Source organism: Phaethon aethereus (assembly GCF_964289735.1).
Source record: "Phaethon aethereus genome assembly, chromosome: 3".
In the NCBI taxonomy this organism is placed as follows: Eukaryota; Metazoa; Chordata; class Aves; order Phaethontiformes; family Phaethontidae; genus Phaethon; species Phaethon aethereus.
In genome coordinates, this window is record NC_138576.1 from 5,958,674 (window position 1) to 5,982,672 (window position 23,999).

At 39.5% G+C, this 23,999-nt stretch overlaps 1 protein-coding gene across 2 annotated transcripts in view; it reads right to left on the reverse strand.

Moving 5' to 3' along the window:
• SUPT3H (SPT3 homolog, SAGA and STAGA complex component) overlaps window positions 1-23,999 on the reverse strand; it is a gene marked incomplete at both ends in the record, with an annotated part of 279,215 nt that overhangs the window by 70,785 nt on the left and 184,431 nt on the right. For both annotated transcript variants that reach the window (XM_081997936.1, XM_081997935.1), the window contains one exon: window positions 21,731-21,867. In XM_081997936.1, the coding sequence (XP_081854062.1) occupies window positions 21,731-21,867 (137 nt within the window). The remainder of the gene's footprint in view (window positions 1-21,730; window positions 21,868-23,999) is intronic.

The following is a 23,999-nucleotide window of genomic DNA, read 5'->3' on the forward strand; positions in this document are numbered from 1 at the left end:
CATACTGAGTTTTAAATTTTTTCTCATGTTTGCAGTCAAAATCAGTCATCGCACTCTATTTAACAATAATACATTAATTAGAGAGGCTCACTTGTAAGCAAAAGGAAAATATTGTAAGCCGTCAGATTTTGAAAAAAAACTTTTTTAGCTTTATGACTAGAGGTATGGATAGATGGATAAATAAAAGGAGAGACGGCTTAGAAATGTGTATTTACTTAATATTTGTACCGGATTCTATGAAATTTCTTGTAGTTATTATAGTAGGTGTCATCTAAAAAAATCCTCAAGTACCTCTCACCCTCAGAATACTTTCCCCCATTGTTATTTGCAGATAGCTTGGTTTTGAACCCAATTTAGGTACAGCCACTTGCGTCCAGGATAAGTAATTTAGCACTGAATGACTAAAAAGGTGCCTTACAAATAACTGAAAACCTTCCCACACTAGGCTGATGTGCTCTTTGGGCTTGTGGCCAGAAACTCATGGGGTGTTTTTTGCTCAAAGGTTGTTTATGGTCTTGGAGTAAAGCTGGTTAAACTGAAGAGTAGGCAAGTTTGGAAACAGCGAGGGACCAGCCCTCTTGTTCACTGGTTTTAAGTGGTAAATGCAAGTAAGAGAACAAACCTAATTTAAAACATTTGCATTGCAAAAGTCTGTCCTGATAATAGCCAGCATCAATACACGCTTCTGAAAATACATTTGAGAGTTTTACTCATTTCAATGGGAAATGAAGAAGGAGGAAGTCCTCAATTACACTCTTCATGTTGAAAAGAAAGGAAAGCGAAGTGAACCCAAGATACATACTGGTAAGCAATACCTGTGATAAAAAGCATTAACGTTGTGATAAAAAGCATTAACGTGTAAGGCGTATCTCTGTAATTCTTTGTGAATCAAGCCTGCTGACAGACACTGTGAAATGCCCTCCCGAATAATCCTCTGGAGCTCCCCACTAAATGGAGGAGCACAAGAAGAGTAAGGAAAATTTTCACTATTTTCAGGCGATATGAACAGCACATACCCATTTTACTCCTGTTATATTGTAATATTTATTGTAATATTGTAAATATTGTAAGTCTGTCTTTTCCCTTACCCTTAGTAAAACAGACTTGTCTTATGTTCGTTGCCAGTGGAAGAGCCAGTTGTCACTGTGTCTGCCATTCTGTGGGATACCACCATCCTGCAGCAGAAACTGCCATTCTGCGCCCGAGATTCACAAGTACTGCAATGTCACAGGCGGATCCAGGCAGGCATCCCTGGCAGGTGATGCTCTTTCAATCAGAGTGGAATGAAAAAGGTTTATCATTTAAAATAGGTTTTTTGATTATGTTGTTTCTTGGAAAATTATTTAAAAGAAAGCCTGACTCCCAAAATAATGGCAAAACATACATGGACAAATAACAAATTCAAGACACACAATTTTTGCTACATGCACAAGTAATTTGGTGTGCATTATAGCAATCCACTTCGTAAGTCTAAATTTGGTCTTACGACTTACGGATTAAATCCTCATTCTGTAGTGTCACCAGCAAAGCTTCCACTGACTTCAATAGTTGTAGGATCTCACCCTATGAACATCTTTCCTAACTTAAGGTTGTATCTAATATAGATGGTTATCCTCTTGACAAAGGAAAGCAAAAAAATAAACTCTCAAAATGGGACACAGATTCTAAAACAGCCTTTTCTCTATATGCTCGCACAGGCAGATCAGAAATCCAATTTAGACCCTACATATAAAGGTATTTTGGAACGAAAATATGCCAGTATGACTCCAGAGAGAAGACCTCCAGCTGCTGCTAAGCTGGCTGAGTTCTTTCATAAAGTCATTACGGCATTGCCTCTTGGGCTACGGCGCATCTCATACACACAGCGTTGGGTGTTCTAGTGTAATCTAGTCACCCTTTATAACCAAAGGGAAAAGAGAGGCACTTCCATAGGCTGACCACACCGATTCCAGGCGAGGGAAGAGAATGTGTCACCCCTGGATGTGCCCTGCTCCCTGTACGACACAGGAACGCTGATGACTGATAGAAATAGATGTCTGGGTGCCAGCTGAGAACTTCACCCGTTAGCCGTACAGACACGTCGTCACTGCAAACTGGGAGATGTAAACTCCAGGATGTATCTAGCACGAGACACTGATCTCGTTTTTGGAAGGAAGGCCACTAATTCATTAATCCACATAAGTTATTAACTACAAAAATGAGTAAAACAATTTAGCTCAGCCATTTTCCACAACAAATCCAAATCTGGCAACTTTTATGACGAATTTTTGTAAAAAGTGTATTCATGAATGTCTATAAAGAATACATTAAAAATAATGAATTAAAACTAAACACAATTAAAATACATGGTACTACGTGTATGTAGATGTGCTCTCCTTAGCATGTGACTGCAGAGTGCACAGTTCCTTCAATTAACTTTTTCTGTTAGAAAAATTTTTCTGTCCACTATAATCAGAGAACAAAAGAGAGTGGTATTCAAAAATGTATTCTTGCTTCTTTAACACAAGACGTGTGCATATAGACATTTCACAATCAACTCGTGGCATTTACGCCACTGAGTCTAATTCTGTGGTTAGATTTTTATTCTTTTGCATTAGCCTTTCTTTGATTTGATTATTGCAAGGCATGGAACTCCAGATAAAAATGACATCACGTAATTCAGGGAGTGAGTCACACATCGAGTTAAAAAAGAAATTCTTCCCTCAGAAAAATAGTGACCAGTATGCATTACATATAACCTGCATGTGTTTTTAGAAAGACAGAGTAACTTTCACTTTAGGCTCAAAATAATTGATGAGAGAGATGTCTCTCTCAGCCCCCCAGGCTGAATTTGGCTGCCTGATGCCTCTTGAACAGCCCAGGCTTCCTGACAAAAGAACAGCACTTCAAAACTCCTACCTGGGTTCCGCTACTGATTTTCCATCTGGGCACGACCGAGTGCAAACGAAGGCTGAATTAATCACATTTTAAGGCTCATTTCACAATTGGCGCAAAGCTTATCGGGTCAACTCAACTGATACTAAACCAGTGCAAAGTTTGTGGGCGGTGATGCCACGACACGCGCCAGCCGTGCATGCCCAGCTTTGCGCAGGCTGGGGCAGAAAAAAGCAAAACAAAAAATGCACAATGAGCTCAGGTATGAAGAATGAGACCCTAAAAATCGCTCTCTGAAGGGAAAGGCTTTGAACAAAAGCATTTAGGATATTTCTTTTTATTGGGACTTCATTGATGACACTGAGAACAGAATTTGGCCTAGAGTGAATATTTAATTAGCCAAATGTTAATGACTGTGGGACACTTGCTATTTATTTAACTATGCAAAATTTTCTACGCTGCTATTCATTATTGTTTCTTAATTTCTTTAAATATAAGCAAATTTTTCTTCCTAGTAGCCTTTTGAGCATTATCTCCGCTATATAAATGAGAAACAGAACAATAAAAAGATTATTTTCCCAAAGGCAGTTTGCTTAATCAGCAAGTATTTACCTTTTCCTCTACTTTCTTTTTTCTCCTTCTAATGTTAGACAGGAAAAGGAAAACGAGAAGATTTCAGGATTTAACAAAATGATTTAGCATTTGGAATTAAGTTAATTTGAACCATCATCTAATTTAGCTAATTTGGAACAACCTATTTAGTTAGTCCCTTACACCATGCCTATTGATAAATATACCACAAAATTATTAACCGTCTACATAAAAACCAAAGAAACATATGCTATCATTAATTCAAAACAATCACCACCATCCAAAGACACTACAGGAGTTCTCTTATGAAACGCTCCCATTCCCTTCTCCAGAAAAAAAGGGGAAATCTCAAAAAAAATGTTCTTTAATTGCATAGAACTTTCAAAATAATACTTAAACCAGTAACATTCCATTTTGTGTAAGAAGTAGAACTGAAACTTTTAGATGAAACTTTACTGATATATCATTTAAAAGCAGAAAATTCCAAATTTTAATTTGTGAACAAAATGTGCCAGATTTTGTTAGGTTGGTTACGGTCAGAGGAATACTTCAAGACTTTCAAGGCTGAAAGTCAAAGTGGGACTTACTGACTTGTAAAAAACTACGCACGCATCTGCTGGCAGCTTTCAGCATCTGAAACGTAGATGTTCTGTACTAGTGAAACCACGGTTTCTTAACAGCAACTTTCCAATGAATTATATATTAACTAATCTCAGCCATTTCATGGCAAAACAAACAACAAAGTAATTTTGGGGACCCTTGTCTAGTCATCACAGCTTACATCGCCTTTAAGAGGAGAAACAGGGTCCTCCGTGTCCTGGTCTCTTGCTCTGCAGCACTGACTGCCCCCGAGCACCCCTTACTACTATAGACCCTTCCTGCATTTATAAAAAATGAGGTACCATTACAATAGTTTTGATGGGAACACGGGTTTTTTTTAAATACTGAGACGAAGGGAAGGAGAGTAAAGAGCATCTACTGTATATGGATTCATTACCATAAGCTTTACTGATAGTTTATCCTGTTTCCTAATGAAAGCAAAAAACCCCCACCGTGTCTCTATTAAAAAGCAATCAGATTTGGTATCCTGGTGACACTTTAAAGAGCACATTATGTGGGAAAACAAAATAAACATTTACCCTGGCAAATGAAAGTGAATTTGGGTTTTGACATACTTGGCAGGAAGAAAGAATTATATTCATGTCAAGTATACAGAAAAACTAATATAATATTTAAATATTTGCTTAAGTAATATAGAATTTAAAACAACACATTAGAAGAAACATTTTTTGTGAAATATTTTTAAGTTTTTTAGTATAGGACATGCCATGAAAGTAATACGTTCAGCTGAAATTTCAGACTTCTACAGCCTTTGTTACACATTCCCTTCACTTGTAACGTGGTAAAGAGTCTTCATCTTCTACTGACAAGTCTTTATTTATATTTCCAAGACAAAGGCAGTTCTTATACTGATGGTTTAAACTGATAATGAATATATGCAGCTTTCCAAAGACACAACTCTTGAGAATCTGAATCTTATAAATATTGATACAATGAGCTAATGTTAACACCATCTCAGCTAAATCTACAGCACTCTTCTACTGTTCACTGTTACACGCGGGCAATTATTTTAAAACTCTTTCATAGAACCATAGAATCTTTGGGTTGGAAGGGACCTTTAAAAGTCATCCACTCTGACCCCCCTGAATTGCCAATTTGCAACAAGGCATAATTCAGTGAAGACAAACCTTTATATGGCTCAGAAAGAATCTAAATGCTGTATGTCAAGGAACTCTGAAAGTCTCAATGATATTTCATAATGTAGCACTAATTCATAAATTGAGCTGGATAATAGATGCTAGTTTTGGTTCCGAAAGCAAGTACTTTCATAAAGTCTATGAAGATTCCATCATTCTATGATTTATAGAATTACAGAAGCACAGATTCTATGAATCATAGAATCACAGAATGGTTTGGGTTGGAAGGGACCTTTCAAGGCCATCTAGTCCCACCCCCCTGCAGTGAGCAGGGACATCTTCAACTAGAGCACGATGCTCAGAACCCCGTCCAACCTGACCTGGAACGGTTCCAGGGATGGGGCATCTACCGCCTCTCTGGGCGACCTGGGCCAAGGTTTCACCACCCTCGTTGTGAAACATTTCTCCCTTCTATCTAGCCCGAATCTCCCCTCTTTTAGTTTAAAACCGTTACCCCTTGTCCTATCGCTACAGGCCCTGCTAAACAGTCTGTTCCCATCTTTCCTCTCTCCAAGTAATTTTCCATAGGGCTGCTCTCCACCTCTTCATCCCCCAGCCTGTGCTGACACCGGGGGTTGCCCCAACCCAGGTGCAGGACCCTGTACTTGCCTTGTGGAACCTCATGAGGTTCACACGGACCCATTCCTCGAGGTTTCCCAGGTCCCTCTGGATGGCCTCCCCGTCCCTCAGGCATGGGATGCACTTTGATGCACTGTCTAAATATGCAGATATTGGACTTTCTCTTTTGAGAATAAATCTAAATCACACACGTACCCACAAAACTAAAATTTACCTGTGTATCAGAATTATAAATGATTATGAAGTTTGAAGTACAATATTCTGAATTACTAAGAGTATTTTAAGACATTTATTTCAAGAAAAAGCTTTGCTTAATTTTATCTCATTTGGAGAGATATGCATAATTAGAAGATTTTTTTTTAAATTTCTAAATTACCGTAATAATTCAAAGCAACACCACCAGTCTTCATTGTAATTATACATTGTAGAAAGGTGTCATTTTAAAATCACTTGAAAATAATTAACTTGAATGTAACCTGATTTGCAAATTTAATTAAGAACTATTAAACTAACTGCTCGGATTTTCAGTTCTTCTAAATCAGCACAGCTCCTCTCAGTCCCATCATAAGAGAGACGCCACTGTTCATTTCAAGTCAGCAATTAAAAGCAATATAAAGAGCATTCAGATTGTAAGACATTAACAAACAGGGCTAGTTTGGGGAATTTGACTTTCAGTCTTCTTAATTTGCAGTGCCCAATACAGAAATTGTTATGTTGCATTAATAATAGCTTTCGAACATAGTATTCATTCATCTAGCCTGTTATAGAAATAAATTCAACGAGAGACTATTCCCTGTGCACATTCTTAAAATTGTTTGCAATGAAAACAATACCTTCCAAAGATGTTAGCACTGTTCAATTCAACATGCAAACTTTTCAGTCACTTACAAAAGGGATAACAAAACAGATAACATTTTTAAATATAGAAAGATTTTTTTTTTATTATTCTACAGTATGTTAAGTGATTTTAAAAGGTAGAAAACTTGAATTCAAGAGCTTAGCAAGAGATATCCCAGAATCCTACTACCAGGATAATCATCTGAAAAGAGAGCCATGGCTCTAATTCCTGTTCAAAATCAGTTATAACTACATTGAATTTATCCTATAGTTCAGGTTGATATTCTTATTGCTGGGCACTGACAGCTTTGTAAATTTAACCTGAAAATGAAAATAGTTTGATTTTGGACATGTCAAAACCTGTTCACATTTCTAAGGATTTCTCTCATTCTATTTAGATTTTCTTGGATGTTCAGACCGGCTGAAATGGAAGGGTTAGGGGTTTTTTGGGAGGTGGAGGGGTGGCAAGGTGAATCAAAGATCTATGAAAAAAAAAAAAAATTAAAAAATTACATAGCCTTACTTACAAAATAATGGAAAAACTTCTTCAGTTCAAAATATTATACTCAACAGTTTAATATAAATGGGATGCAAAGAACAATACCTTTAATGACAAGATTTTGAAGCACAGCTTTGAAGGTTGAAATCTATTTAGTATTAAAGGTGCTTATAGTGGAGCAACACTAACAACCAGAGCTTGGCATCAATTGCTTGACCGCGCTGTTAGCAGTTGCTGTAGATTCCCATGCCATCGCGTATGCTGTTGGAGAAAATTCACTCTTCGTTGGTAGTTGCTTGGCTTCCTCAGGCATTCTGAATTTTTCTGACATTTTTAGAGTCAGATATAGCATTTCTCAAAGATGCCAATGCCTCTTCAGCTTTTTTGTGTCTTTCTTTCAAATACAATTCAGGGTACCACAGTTAGCAGGCACAGCAGTCGTCTCACTAATACATTTCTTTACAATACTGGAACTAGAAATCAGATCTCCAGCCCTGGGGTACACAGAGTTAACTGCCATTTTAAGAAGGGTGTGATTAGTAGCTGGAAATCTGCCTGAGTTTAGTACATCTGAGGATGCTATTACAATTTTCAGATACAAAATAATTAGCTGATGATATGAGCTGACAGCTAATACATCTACAATAAACATAAAAAAAATAGATTTCCAAGCGGATGTAGAGTATGTGTTCCGTTTCTAAGCTGTTTGATATGGTCTGTGTAAGGAGCTAGGACTCGATACCAGATGCTGTATGTTCTACAAGCTTTTTCTGCAGATGTCTGCAGCCTGAGAAAATCAACAGTGCTTTGAATAACACCCCTAGTAAAAGCATCTTCTTGTCAGAGTCACTGTATGATATAGGATATGAATCCCACACAAGTGGATGAACTGATTTTAAATAATACCATCTGACAATGGTAGAAAAAACCTCTTAGTAGGTCTGACAAAGTCCTGGAAATGGCTGTTAGCCTTGGGAAATAAAATCCAGCCCTCTGACAGAGACTACCCGTCCTTCTTTCGTTTGATCAAATGGAAAACTAAATTTAATGATTGCTTCCGAAGTTCCAGAGGCAAAGTTCCAACAGCACTTAACACTGCTACCAAGAAGTCCGTATCGTTGCCCTTACATGTGCCACTCAAAAGAAGAGTGTAGAAAAAAGGTTTAAGATTTATTTGAGAATAAAAATAATAAAATATATGCATCAACGTATTTTTATATTACCGCTTTACATTGCTTTCTTGCCATTGCTTTTAAAGACATCTGTTTTAGAACACCAAAAGTATAGTGTATATAATACAGATACCATTATGCCAAAGAAATTCTCAAAGCCAGCATACAAAAGTGAAAAGAGCTACACCTTAAGGCATAAATCCACACATTCAACTGAGAAGGATTTTTTTTTCCTCAAAAATAAGCCTGTGGCCTCCCCTTGACAAAGATCTTACTGAACTCACATAAATCAATTTCTAAAATTTACTCTCTATGCAAAACCAGTATTTTTTCTAGTGATAGTACTATGGTCTTGTCTTCCTTGAAAATTTAGGTCTAGTTGTGAATGTACTTTGTCAAGCCAAAGCAGCAGCAATGCCTAATTTTTGCCACGTTAAAGTTAGCTAAATGTGAACCCCAGATTATTAAAAGGGTCAAATGCTGATCTCAGGAATATCTGTAAGATTAAACTCTGCAAGTTCATTCCATAAGGACTTTATGTAAGATAGCTATCTGAAAATGAGAACTGTTGCTGTTTTTCCAGAGTATCCAAATTAAAATAACCTTTTCTGATTCATTTAATGAAAGCGTAGGACTGTCTAGGTATCCTCAATTTTAATCAAAGATGACAGAGCAAAATGGAAGATAAGAGAGGAGACTAAATTTAAAGCCTGAGGAGCAAAACATTCAAATGGAAACATGCTCCCTTGTGTAGAGTTAATAAACTATGCCAGCTTATTACCCATGTTGTTCTGTTAGGAACATTGTGGGTCTGTTTTCCAGTGGATTGGGTAAGGATGCATCTCCCATTTTGCAACATGTAGAGCTTAATTATATTACTTTACCATTTCAACAGACACTTAAGATGCTTAAATCTTACTGCTTCTGATTCCAGAGCTGTGACACATGTGTGAAGCCATCACTGAGAGCAATTTTGCACAGCAGCCAGATCGTATTCTTACGGAAGAATACAGCAAGCAACATTATAGATAAAATAAACCACAATGACTGAGACAAAATGAAAGACAGAAAGCCCTGTTCCTTGTATACATAAAACATCTATTCCAGGAAATACCAGCAGTTACAGATTACAGAAAGTGCAGAAGCTGGAAAGTCCAATTATACGCTACCTAGATTTTTAAACAGTTTTTAGAAATTTGAGATGGTTTATCATCTATGTGTTATATAAAAGCTCTTCTATTTCTACCCTGCCTGCCATTTTAATATCTGGAATGGGAAAATTCAGTGCAGAATCATAGAACGGAAGAATAATTTACACCAGGAAAAGATTGTGACCTTTCCAGAGATGTCTAGTTTGACTCTCTGCTCAAAAGAGTCCAGTTAGATCAAGCGGCGCAGGACCTTGACCAGTCAAGTTTGGAATATCTCCAAAGTTGGAGACTTCTTCAATGTCTCTGGCCAACAAGTTTCAACCTTTGATGAGCATTTTTTTTTCCCCTATTACGTATCAGTCTAGATTCTGTCCTTTACCATGCACATTAAAGCAGAGTCTGGCTCCATCTCCTCTGTATCCTGCCATTAGTCAGTTGTAGACAGCAATAAAATTTCCCTTTAGCCTCCTCCTTCTCAGGCCGAAGACGCTCTAGTCTCCCAGCCTTTCGTCATATGTCAGGTACTCCAGCCCCCTAAACTTCTTGGTGACCCTCTGCCAAACTCGTTTCAGTACATCAAAGTCCTTCTTGTACTTGGGAGCACACAATTGAACACAGATTCCAGACATGGTCTCACAAGTGCCAAATAATGGGGAAGCGTTATTTCCCTTGACCTGCTGGCTAACCTCTTGCTAACGCAGCCCAGTATGTGGTTGGCTCACACGCTGTACTATTGGGGTTATACATGGGGTTATTGCATCCCACATTTGCTTTTGTTGAACTTCATGAGGTTCCCATCAGCCCATTCCTCCAGTCTATCAACAAGGTCCTTTTGAATGGCAGGCCTGCTTTCCAGAGATTTGACTGCTCTGATATCATGACTCTGTATTTAGACTCAGTATTTATTTGCCATGCTATGAATCAGTGCTTTTATTTAGTTTATAAAATTCAACAGCTAATCATGTCTGAGTTTAATGCATAAAGAGAACGAAATGCTTCAAGAAAATGCAGTACGAGGGGAGGCAACTACCCTGGTTAAGAGATGTTCACCATAATTCCTTGCGTGTTAATTTACATGGAAAGCTGATAAAACTAAAATCACATTAACATGCATACTTTGTATTCTTCTTTGTCCTTGTGTTCAAATGATATCTCCTCTAAAATTCTGCAATAGGATCCCATTTCAGGGATAATCTAAGTGTCAGGTTACAAGTGTAGTCCTATCAGAATGAGCTTTGAAATGAAAAATGCCGGTATTTCTAATATACCTTTTAATTCAATAGGAAGCAATGCGTTCACTATTAGATTATCTTAATGACCTTCACCTTAGGCAACAGATCATTTGGCTTTCCTAATGACATGTGAACTCTAGTGTGAGTGTAGGTGGAAAGGCTTGGCCCCTGGTGGCTTTGTAAATGGGAGTGAAAAATGACAATACTTGTTCTTAGTAGCTGGGTAATATGTAACCAAATTTTACTCAAAGCAAGATGACGATACATAGATAGTGACTACTGAGTGAATCAAGTGATTCTCGGTTTTTTGGTTAAGTGCCTGTGACAACAGTTCACAAAATCCTATCTGAATTCAATCAAATATCACGGGAAATATACACCAGAAGATAGCAAAATATTTCTTTACTTCTGACAGGAAAAGTTGCACTAGTCCTGGCTAATCCTGTGGTCAGAAGGAAAAAGGAAAAACAAAAACCGAAACCAAGAATAAAAAGAGAAAAGCAAAGATCAAATATACATAAGAAGGGACAGGTTCCCACAGTAGCTAGCTGTGAAGGCTTAGGAAATACCAGATAAGCTTATAACAGTTATTCTCCTGACTAGTCGTACAGCACATGGTGATCTGTGGCTCAAGCATTTCCTTAACCAAATGCAACGTCTTTGCATTCAATAGCCTTCAATATATTTTTTTTTTCTCCTCATTAAGTTGTGCAGTTCAACAGATCTGAGCTCATTTTGGCTATATTTGGCTGGAGTGCAGCCTGAAAACTACTTTGAGTGCTCCCCTATATTGTCCATATGCTACAAGCTCTGCATGGAGAGGCTCTGATGACACCTAGCTTGCTCACTCTGCTATCACGGGGTAAATGTCAATTTGAAAGAAAGGGATGCTTAGTGATTTTGTAGAAGGTTAACCTTGCAGGGCTAACCCATGAGCCTGATTAAAACTAGGTTTTGGTTCCCTGCTGGAGTCTAGTACAGAGAAAGGCACTGTTACTCTCTTAGTGAATATACAGAGTAAGAAGAGGAAAAAAGGGGATTCTCTACTATACCAGCTCTCCAGGGAGTTGGTCAGTTGTGTAGGATGGGTTAGGAAGGCCAAGGTGCGGCTAGAGCTGAACTTGGCAAGGGATGCCAAGAATAATAAGAAGGGCTTTGTCAGGTATGTCAGCTAGAAAAGGCAGGTGAAAGAAAGCGTAACCCCCTTGATGAGCAAGGCTGGCAAACTGGTAACAACGGATGAGGAGAAGGCTGAGATACTGAACAACTTCTTTGCCTCAGTCTTCACTGGCAATCTCTCTCCCCACACCTCTCGAGGGGATGGACTGCAAGACGGCGACTGGAGGAGCAAAGTCTCTCCCACTGTAAGAGAAGATCAGGTTCGAGACCACCTGGGGAACCTGAACACACACAAGTCTACAGGACCTGACAAGATGCATCCCAGAGTCCTGAGGGAATTGGCTGATGTAGTTGCCAAGCCACTCTCCATCATATCTGAAAAGTCCTGGCAGTCGGGCGAAGTCCCTGGAGACTGGAGAAAGGGAAACATTGCACCCATTTTTAAAAAGGCTAGAAAGGAGGACCCTGGGAACTACTGACCTGTCAGCCTCACCTCTGTGCCTGGGAAGATCATGGAGCAGATCCTCCTAGAAGCTATGCTAAGGCACATGGAGCATAGGGAGGTGATTTGAGACAGCATGGCTTCATCAAGGGCAAGTCCTGCCTGAACAACCTTCTATGATGGAGTGACCACATCACTGGACAACGGAAGAGCTACCGATGTCACCTATCTGGACTTTTGTAAGGCCTTTGGCACGGTCGCCCACAACGTCCTTCTCCCTAAATTGACGAGATATGGATTTAATGGGTGGACTGTTCGGTGGATGAGGAATTGGTTGGATGGATGCATCCAGAGGGTAGTGGTCAACAGCTCAATGTGCAGATGGAGATCACTGACAAGTGGTGTCCCTCAGGGGTCCATTGCTACAAGTCTTGCTAAACAGTCTGTCCCCATCTTTCTTAGAAGCCCCTTCAAGCCCTGGCAGCGGCACTAAGGTCTCCCCAGAGCCTTCTCTGCTCCAGGCAGAACCCCCCCAGCTCTCCCAGCCTGTCCTCCCAGCAGAGCTGTTCCAGCCCTCGGAGCGTTGCTGAGGCCTCTGGCCCCGCTCCAGCAGTTCCATGCCTCTCCTCAATTATAATTATAAATTATAAATTATAAATTAAATTATAAATTATAAATTATAAATTATAAATTATAAATTATAAAATAAATTATAAATTATAAATTATTATGAAGTTTGAAGTACAATATTCTAAGAGTATTTTAAAACATTTAATTCTGATACACAGGTAAATTTTAGTTTTGTGGGTACGTGTGTGATTTAGATTTATTCTCAAAAGAGAAAGTCCAATATCTGCATATTTAGACAGTGCATCAAAGTGCATCCCATGCCTGAGGGACGGGGAGGCCATCCAGAGGGACCTGGGAAACCTCGAGGAATGGGTCCGTGTGAACCTCATGAGGTTCCACAAGGCAAGTACAGGGTCCTGCACCTGGGTTGGGGCAACCCCCGGTGTCAGCACAGGCTGGGGGTGAAGGGATGGAGAGCAGCCCCATGGAAAATTACTTGGAGAGAGGAAAGATGGGAACAGACTGTTTAGCAGGGCCTGTAGTGACAGGACAAGGGGTAACAGTTTTAAACGAAAAGAGGGGAGATTCAGACTAGATAGAAGGAAGAAATTTTTCAGAATGAGGGTGGTGAAACCCTGGCCCAGGCTGCCCAGAGAGGTGGTCGATGCCCCATCCCTGGAAACACCCCAGGTCAGGTTGGACGGGGCTCTGAGCAACCTGCTCTAGTTGAAGATGTCCCTGCTCACTGCAGGGGGGTGGGACTAGATGGCCTTGAAAGGTCCCTTCTCACCCAAACTATTCTATGATTCTATGATTCTAGACCTGTCATGTCTAGAATTAGCAGGTAAATAAACCTTCAGATAAATTAAGTTGGTACTGCCTTAGGTTGAGAGGCAGGCATCAGCATCCTATGGATGAAGCAGGAAAAAGTCCTTTCCTTAATATCCATTTGTGAATGTTCTTTCCCCTCTGTTAAATCCAGGACCTTGCCTGTTAAATCTCAGAACCTCTCTTCTGCAGTAGTTGAAATAGAAGAACACCCCTTCTGTTTCATGCCATAGGGAACCTTCCTCTATTGTCTTCATTTGTTAGAAGATCTTATCTTCTTCCACAGAAAGCTTTTTGTGAGATGAATCCTTAAATGGAAGGGGACAGAAATCCAGGAGCGCACAGTGCAGCTTGGTCAAACAGTGGCTGGTGACCCAAGGTGCTCCGGCATCACGGGGCTTTGTATTTGGAAGCAAGAGAAGCAGGTGGTTGTGAAGCCTTCTGCCAAAGATATGGGTGTCTGTGCTGACATTTCAGTCTTACTCTTCACAACAGTGTCAGAAAATTTCTTCCTTGCAACAGCCAAGATGTGGGAATGTCATGGAGTAATACTGTGTTTGAAATTTTTACATAATTTTCATTCGTGTTACAACTCCATGGATTTTGTCTTTTGAGTTTTGTGAATCCTATGGAAAACAGTCTCAAAAATGATTTTACACAAGTGACTAATTCTTTCAGGAAAGCTTGAGATGTTAAAACTGTTCTCGTATCGGCCTGGTTAACATCTTGCCCGAAGAAATAAGCTGTTGCTATTTTTTTCTCATTGAGAAAGGACTTAAATATCAGACTAATGGAACTGAAAAGATTAGTAATTTACTACATAAAGGTTCAAAGACCTGAAAAATAACCTTTTTTCCCCCTCAAAACATCTGAATTGCATCCTGTCTTGTAGAAAAGATTTGCATTATCGCATCTCTACACAAATCGTTATCAGCATTGGTTTGTTTAATTACTTTAAAGCATCACAGCAATTTCAATAACCTACTACCAACGGGACCTTTATTAGACGTCAGCATCATTCCTTGTTCCCAGTTCTCCAACGTTTACATAAGCAATAACCATGTTGTGAGTACGAATATGTGGTGACCAGTATATCTAAGCAACAAGCATGTTAAACACAGGATCACAAATAAGCACAGTATTAAAATACACTTAGAAGGAGAATGTTTCTTTAGTCTTACATTTGGCTCCTAATCAAATGCTCCACGGAAATACGGTTTATATGTATGTGTGTCGACATTTAATTATTGATATAAATAATACATATATAAAGTTTCCTTCCAAAAGTTAAGTTAAAACACAGTCATTTGGGTGTAAAAAATACAAAATACAACAGCCCAGAATCTTCCTCAGAGAAAGTAAACAGTGGCAAAAAAATACTCAAAGAACTAAAAGACAGAAAAGCAAATAACACCTTGTCCTCCCAGCAAAACCGCCTAAATTTGCAGTATGAGCAACATTCACTAAAATGCTCTAAAAACAACATTATTTGACCAGGATGGAAGACCCAAACAAATAGCACACTTCATGTAACCATAGCAATCAACCCCAATGTGCGAAACCCCTAATAATCTTACATTTGTATCAGCGTAAAACGTCTATTGATATTACTGGGTTTAACAAGAAATCTTTTTCACTTGACAGCTTTTTCTCATTCCGACGAGAATGACACAATATTTACAGACGTATAGATAATAATGAAAAACTGCTTCTGTTTATTTTCTGTTTACTTTTAACCAATTCAACCATTACCCAAGAGAAATACTGTTTTCCCAGTATCCCAAACATTCCCAAGCAATGCGTAATCAGAGAAACCATTAATACCAGCAGGCTTATTTTTATACCGAATAATGGTTACAAACACTTTGATGCCCAGACAGCTAATTTGCAGTTGAGACGCTACTAGCTGTGCTAACTTTGCTCTCCTCTGGAAACACTGGACTGATGCAGTGAAATTAATTCCCTCTACATCTGCATTCCTAACTTCAGTAAGGTACGTTTTGCAATATTGAAAAAAAATACTGCCTACTTATAAATAAAATTGCTTTTTTTCCTTGATTGATATTCCATCTACGTTCTTTTTAATCTTTGCATCTATGTATATCAAAACACGTAGGCAGTATATAGGGAGCTGGTGTTGACCTTATAGTCTATTAGAAATCATCATTACACTCTTTTTTTTGTACCGTCAAGGTCCCGGTACATGCACAGAACTTCAGCCACCAAAAAGAAGCAGCCCAGAGGCACCAGAAGCACTTTTCGAACATCTGATGAATTACATTCAAATGTGACTTAAATGGTTTTTTTTTGGGGGGGGGGGGGGAAGGTAAAGAAGCAGCATTTTTCTCTCTGATCTAAGACATGAACTTCCCCCTGGCTTGTTTCTCTCTCATTTCTGGGTACAGAAGCTGGCCTAAGTAACTGGGATGTTTAAACTTCCAGGCAGGTACGCTTAAGTGAAATTCAGCCCACGTTGTGGTTGCAATGCACCGAGCTCTCTAAGCAGCTTAAGAGGGTGGCAAAAGGAGACCCTGGGTTTTTTTATCACTGTCCCAGGAATCTAGTGTCCTTGGGCAGGAACTTTCCCACTCCTGTTTGAGTACATTATTTAGCCATTATGAGTCCCTTTTCAAATTCAAGACAACCTCCTCTTATTTGGCGTGGACACACAGGTGAGAATGATACCGGTTTATGCTTAGGGCTGCAATGATTTAGTGCATACAAGACTGTGTCCTAAGACAAGGTTTTTAATGATACAGCATGTCTTTCTGTGTCCCATCACTGGGATCCCTTTCCCTATATTTGACAATGTAGGGTAAAGAATAAGGAACCTTATTTTCTACCCCTTATTTTCAAAACTTAGTATCTTGAAATTTCAGGCTATACCTTGAGTTGCTGGTGTAAATTACATAATATTAGAAAGCTGCAATTCTATATGTGGACCAGCACAAGATAAATGGATGATAGATCTGTGACGGTATTTTTTAAAGACAACACAAAAATGCAACAGGTATTACATCCCTATTCTCAAGTGAACCTGAGCAACCATACATACTTGTGGGCATATATACTCCATCCCCTCACTAGTTTCTCAAAACTCAAGCCTTCTCCACTTCTAATACTTTTTATCTTAGTCTTTCAGCCTCCACGCCCCGCATACGGCCAGGATAGAAGTAGAATGGTCACTGACAACACAGAGAAATTCCCTGAAAGATAAATACATCCAGAGGAGTCTACAGAGCTGTGTGGCTCACTATAAAGAAGATACAAACATTTGATCAGCTGAACAGCTCCAACCTCCACTATTTATACTGCCTGGATCTCCAGTAATTACAGTGGGAGATGCCTCAGAGTTCCTTCCAAATAATTCCCTGCCTATTTTCTTTGCACATCCTTTCCAAATCAGTGCAATGAATTTGAATACTTGAACACCATCTTTCAGATCCTCTCTTAACGGAAAACCTCACTGTTTTTTTCTGAACTATCTCAACAAATTATAGTCTCAACTGAAAGATGCCAGGTCCATGCCCTCGCTCCACAGGCAGTCGGCATGGAGCAATCTGTGTCTGTGCTCCTGCACTCTAAGTGTCCCAAAGAGAGTGGCCACATCCAAACCATTTGGGTTGACTCCCAAACTGTGCCCAGGAATTGTCTGGGACAACGTTCCCTGGCTCAGGTCAAAGCGTGACCACTCAAAAGCTGATGATCACATTCCGGTTGCAGGGAATCTTCTTGGTCACAGTCTAATTCACTGCTATATGCTAAGTCTATCTTATTTCTGTGACTGAAACAGAGTGGAATTCCAGAACATGATTCCTTGTATCCCAAGGTGCATCTAGGGTGTGTTTAGGTGTGTTTGACGCACAAAAATTAATTGTATCTGAACACAGACAAAATTAAATGGGAGTAATTTAACCTCATGTAAACAAAGGGTATATTCCAAACACACCTACACTTTATTGCAATAATCTACTCTATTTTGCACAGAGCCCACTGCATTTCTGTGGGCTTTGTACAGCACTTTCTAATGAACACTACAGGAAAAATCGTAGTTATCGCCATGTAACATGGCAGAGTTGGAAATGTATCCCTAAACTAGAAGTCAGAGTGGCAGATGAATGGTGTTTCTCTTAGTCCTAGGGGAACAAAAGTGAAACGGAGCGTTCCCAGCGCGATGCTCTTTGCATTCCTTTGTATGTCAGTTCAGATTTCTGATGGGAAGACTTTTTCCTGGTAGGGGAGATTGAACTCTACATTAAATGATAAAAACTGGTTATTTACAGAATGAGACAGAAGTCAGCTTTGCAATGGCATTGACTGAAGCTTTAACATAGGTACGCTTGATCTTAATAACAGGACGTGGTAAATTTGATAGTGGTTCTGATACGGAAATTTAGGAGAATTGCTGTTATCATTCACAAAATCACAGCCAAACCTGCAGCTAGTTTCACTATGGACAGGTCACCCGAGAGGTTCAGAGTAGCAACGTAAGGACACAGACACCCAAAACTGCATCGCTACCCAAACTGCAAAATAAGGAAAAATGCCAAGATTTGAAATGAGTATGGCACCTTTTCCCCACACCGATCCAGCCATATCCCACAGAATCCTAACTCTCCCCTCGAAATGATTTTTCAGAGGCAGAGGAAAGCAAAATTGCAATCCACTTGCAAGGTTTTATTTCTCGTGGGTTCTGTCATACAACGGGCAACAGAAGAGACACTGAATTCCTGAGCACCTGGTTATTCCAGAGCCTAACCTCTACGATAAAAAAGGGGTGTTAGGTAGATCACCGTTAGATTTTATTTTCAGGAGACTGTCACCTGTTATGAAGACAACTTCTGTGACCCGGATAGCTCTCCTTCACGTGCGCAGTTCACTTACATCTATGAACTAGAAAAGTTTATTCCATCTCTAACTGTCTTACTGAGGAGCAGCGTTTCACTGGTGTTTTACTGCTGTCTTAGGAAGCCGAAATACTAACTGTTACAAAGTGAGATACAGGTGCTATTCCGGGTTTTATTTTGTTTTGATTCTGCCAATACAGTCGGCTGGTTTGCCACTATTTATTGCTGTTCTTGAAGTTTTTTATAATAAGTCACGATCACAATGTGCTGATAACATAATCATGTATTATGACAAAGTAATGTGAATTTTATTCTTAACTTTGTTCTGTACTTTAAGAGTTTCACACTTTCCTTTGCACATTGCTATTATTACTATTTTAGAGATGGCCCCTTTGCTTCAAATTAAAACCACAGGATACATCAGTAAGTTCTACATGAAATCCTAGAAGAATGTCCTTTCTTTTTAATAGGAAAGCGTTAGTGGGCGTTTTTCAGTGAAAAGTGTAGAATTGTTTGTTCTCCTTCAGTAATGTTTGAGAGTGGCTTGGAGCTTTGCTTACTCCTCCGTGGTACAAATACGGAATAGACCTCACAGAACAGCGAGCAATCTCATGAAGTCTTAGCTCTAACTTTATAAAAAGTTTTAAAAGAAATAAGTATAAACAATATTTGCTTTTTGTATCATAACCGAAACCATACTGCTAAACAATCGTATCCTGTTTAGCCCATAATGACATCAGAAATATATGTTTATCATCTGCTCTGGACAACTTAGCATGATTTTGGCCCAAGGCAAAGTGGAACTGAAATCATTTACAGTTGTCCAAACCGAGATAACCACACATTTCTGAGGTAATTGATACCTAAGAGGAACACTGCCTTTAGATCACAATTCATGATTTAAGTATACTAATTCCTTAAAGAACGCTGCTAGAATTTTTAAAGTGTCTATTGGATTTCCTCCAAAACTTAGTATGGATTAAACAATCTACTGCACAAAGAAAATGTGATACATGAGATTAGCCCATCCGCTAACAACTCTGCCTTTAGGAACGGATCACATTTCGTACTATCTTTGATTCCTTTCCACCCACCTCAAAGTGACAACAAAATTCCAAACAAAACAAAGCCAAAAATATGTGAAACATTTTGACTAGCATGTCTCAAGCAATCTTTCACGTTTTCTCATTAGTTCTAAAAACTAATAAGTAAGAAAATACATACTACTGATTTCATACCTGTAAATAATTCATCGATCTACTCTAAAATAAGGAGACCTTGATTTTTGTCTTTTTTTTAGCATGGAAACAGATCAAGAGTTCACAAAGTGTAATAAAGTAGAGCAACAGAGAGATTAATTACTTTATATATATATACACACACTACAGTTCAGGAATTATAGTCTAGTGATAAAAAAAAGAATGTAGTCAGATTAAAGATAAATATTTGATTAGAGGAAAACATTCCTTGACAGACAAGCATAGAGTCAGGTTTGTCTTTTCCTAGGACAGGGAACTTCATACTTCTAGCAACTTGTATGGTTTTTTAGACCGAAAAAATATTATACTGGAACGACATAAGAGAATGTAAAGTCACGCGCATAACCCATTCATTCAGAACAGTGCTGTTACGTATTTTTGTGTGAACAAGCTCAAAGGATTTGCCTGTCTTTATGTAAAACAACATTTTGCATAAATAAATAAGTAAGACAGCAAAGAAAAGAAAAGAAACCATCAGTTTCCAAAAAACAAACAGTGGTTGGGAACAACTGCTCTAAGATACTGATTCTCAGCTAGGCAGAAACGGGACTTGTTCCTAGCCAAATTCTTACAAAGAAGGGATTCTTGATTAGATCTTGAGTAATTGTAATGCAGAGAAGGAATGAGACACAGGACTGGGAAAGTCCCAGTTCTGAAAAGGAGCTCCATTAAGAAGAAAAAATGGGACTTAAAACTAGGGAAGGATAAAAATCAGGTTATCTTTAGAATTTTCCAGGGAATCCTGAAAGTGAAGTGAGGCCCTAACAGCCAAATACTAAATACACAAATATTAGCAAATGCATCAGCCATCTCAGCATAGAAAAGAAAATCAAACCAAAGGAACCAGCCACTACCACTGAAATGGTATAAAAAGCGCACTAAAACCAGCAAGTTTCCAACAGTCATATATACTTCTCTACTGACTAAAAAGGATGGAAATAGTCCCAAACACTAGTGTGGAATTGTGAGCATGCTCCTGCCACAACTTTGCCCTTGACATCCCTCCAGTTGCCCACACAAGACGTGAGGAGGAATTGAGCATGAACTGCCATTCAAGACTGCTCTCCATCTTTGCTATGGTCAGGGCTACTGAAAAGTCAGGGTAGCCCTGTCCATCTACAAAAAAATTTAGCCATCAGGACCCAAGCCAGGCCATGTCACCTGCCTTCAGGGCCAGAGAACTGGCCCTGGCCTTGTTTATTGATTAGGACAGATAGAGCCTTTGGATCTTGTAAGTACTTCCGAGTAAATGACGTTGAAGTAGATGCTCTACTGATAGAGGGGACATGGGGTCGATAAGATCTATAAGGTGCACTTGCTATGATCTAGTATCTTGTGCCAGTATAGCTAAATCACAGTGAAACGGATTAAAACTGGTATCAAAACCAACTGGTATCAAAACCATCGTTCCACAGACTTCCATGCCAACACAGCTCTACTGCTCTTTGATCCGAGGCTAGCTTTTTCAGAGTGTTATGTTACTGCATTCTATAACGTAGACATAATTTTTCATATGTACGCAGATCAGAAAATAGGACTTGAAAACAGGATGGAGAGAAGAGCATATACTGAAGCATGTTTGCACAGAATATTTTAATTTTACCTGTCCTGAAATTCTATTGAAAAAAATTTCTAATGAGAGGAATAATGGAAAAGAAAAAAATGACTGTGAAAAACATGTGACATGTTTATAAATAGAATCTGCTTTCTACAGGAAGGAAATACAAATACATGGCAGACAGAAAGATCCATAACTACCCTTTCGTAATCTTCCTTCTCAGCATGCGTGCTTAGGTATCAGGAAACATTTGAGGGAATAGGAAAAATATGGAAATAGGATTCCTTTAGACCATCTGGGCAAAAGGAAAAACATATAACAACGATATATGCAGTCGAAAAAGGCATCAGACTAGCATGAAATGCTTCGCAGTTTTCTCTGCTGGAGCTGGGTATCAGTAAAAGAAAAGAATTACCTCCATCCGCTCTTGTTTAACATCATCAATCTCATCATCTTCAAACATGGCTAAGAGCTCTCCAGTCTGGTCAATGGAGTTGAGAAAGTCTTGAGCAAGCTTCTGCCGCTTGTTGGTGTTATTACTGTTGAATTTGTCTTCATAAAGGCAAGCAAAGAACAAAAAAATTAAGTTATTTGGCTTCTCCAAACATCAACATGTCCTAGGAGGGACATGTTTTAGAATCAGATGTGCTATGAAGAAAAGGCCTGTTCTTACTGTCCTCCTCATGTAAGTTGTGCTACCTGACCAAGGTGATGTCACTGCTGTGCTGCAGTAGCACTGTAGTAAAAAACCCCCTTTAGTGTTTTCCAGTATAACCTAGTGTTTTTTTGTAATCTCGAGAAACCTAGTCTACTGCTCATGTATCATTACTTCTCACTGAAGGATCTACAGTGGATAGAGCTGTAGAAGAAACCACCCTTCTTTGGTTGTACAAAACCCCCCTTGTACAACAGACTATATAGAGGAAATGCTTTCCTGAAAGCGCACAGAGCATCCTCATTACCTACAGCCGAAAGCAAACCGTAACGCAGCCGCTGAGATGCAGCTCCACAGGTGATGGACCATTGCTCTACAGTAAAATCTGGGGAACCCTGGAAAGTTTTCTGATGATAGAAAACTGGGAGGAGTGGCCGATACACCGGGAGGCTGTGCTGCCATTCAGCGGGATCTGGACAGACTGGAGAGTTGGGCGGAGGGGAACCTCATGAAACTTAACAAGGACAAGTGTAGAGTTCTGCACCTGGGGAGGTACAACCCCATGCACCAGCACAGGTTAGGGGTTGACCTGCTGAAAGCAGCTCCATGGAGAAGGACCTTGGAGTCCTGGTAGACAGTAAGTTCTCCATGGGACAGCAATGTGCCCTGGGGGCCAAGAGGGACGATGGTATCCTGGGGTGCATTAAGATGAGTGTGACCAGCAGGTCGAGGGAGGTTCTCCTCCCCCTCTACTCTGCGCTGGTGAGGCCTCATCTGCAGTATTGTGTCCAGCTCTGGGCTCCCCAGTTCAAGAGAGTCAGGGAACTTTTGGAGAGAGTCCAACGGAGGGCTACGAGGATGATTAAGGGACTGGAACATCTCTCGTATGAGGAAAGGTTGAGAGACCTGGGGCTGTTGAGTTTGGAGAAGAGAAGGCTGAGAGGGGACCTCATCAATGTCTATAAATATCTGCAGGGTGGCTGTCAGGAGGAGGGAGCCAGTCTCGTTTCAGTAGTGCCCGGTGACAGGACGAGGGGCAATGGGCATAAACTGCAGCACAGGAAGTTCCACCTCAACGTGAGGAAAAACTTCTTTACTGTGAGTGTGACGGAGCCCTGGAACAGGCTGCCCAGAGAGGTTGTAGAGTCTCCTTCTCTGGAGACCTTCCAAACCCGACTGGACGCGTTCCTGTGCAACCTGCCCTGGGTGATCCTGCCTGAGCAGGGGGGTTGGACCAGGTGATCTTCAGAGGTCCCTTCCGACCCCCACCATTCTGTGATTCTGTGAAGGTGTTCTCTGTTGTTCTAAACAGAACAGCAGCTATAAAGACATTAGCTTCACAAAACAAAATTAATTGCTTCAATTACCAAAACATGCCAGAAAATGCGATCTTTAATTCCCAGAGGAACTGTGTTTAGGAAGCATTTAATGAGCATCTAAATGGCTTATGGAAACTGTTTATTTCTTTTAAATAGCGACAGAGACTTAAGTATTAAAATAATCAAAGCTGTCAGGTAGGAAGCTATACTGCCAAATTGCTCACATGAAACAATATACTTTCATGTGTGGTGAAAATAAAATGCCACAGGCAAATTATATCTCAAATGAGTTGACAAAAACTTATCCACAGATTGACTAAGTCAAAGCAAGAAGCACAATGTTTACCTAACATCAATATGGATGCTCAGAAGAACCAAACACAAGGAATTCATTGGAATGGAAAAAAATAAAAATAAAATAAAAATAAAAGGCTCTGAGAAAGGAAATAAGTTACACACAAAAAGTAGTGTATGGACACTGCTAGATGTTATAAAAGTATGGCAAGATTTAGATTTCCTGTAAGTTTTAACGTAATACTTTACAAAGGAAATGTTAACTCCTCTATTAATATAAATCATCAAAACCTTATACCAGCAAATACTATGGCACAAATGAATACATTTTTAATGGAAAGAACTTTCCCTTTAAATGCATTGGTTATAAAATCTGTGATTTGCTCATGGAATGGGGAAACAAAAGTGTTTCCCAT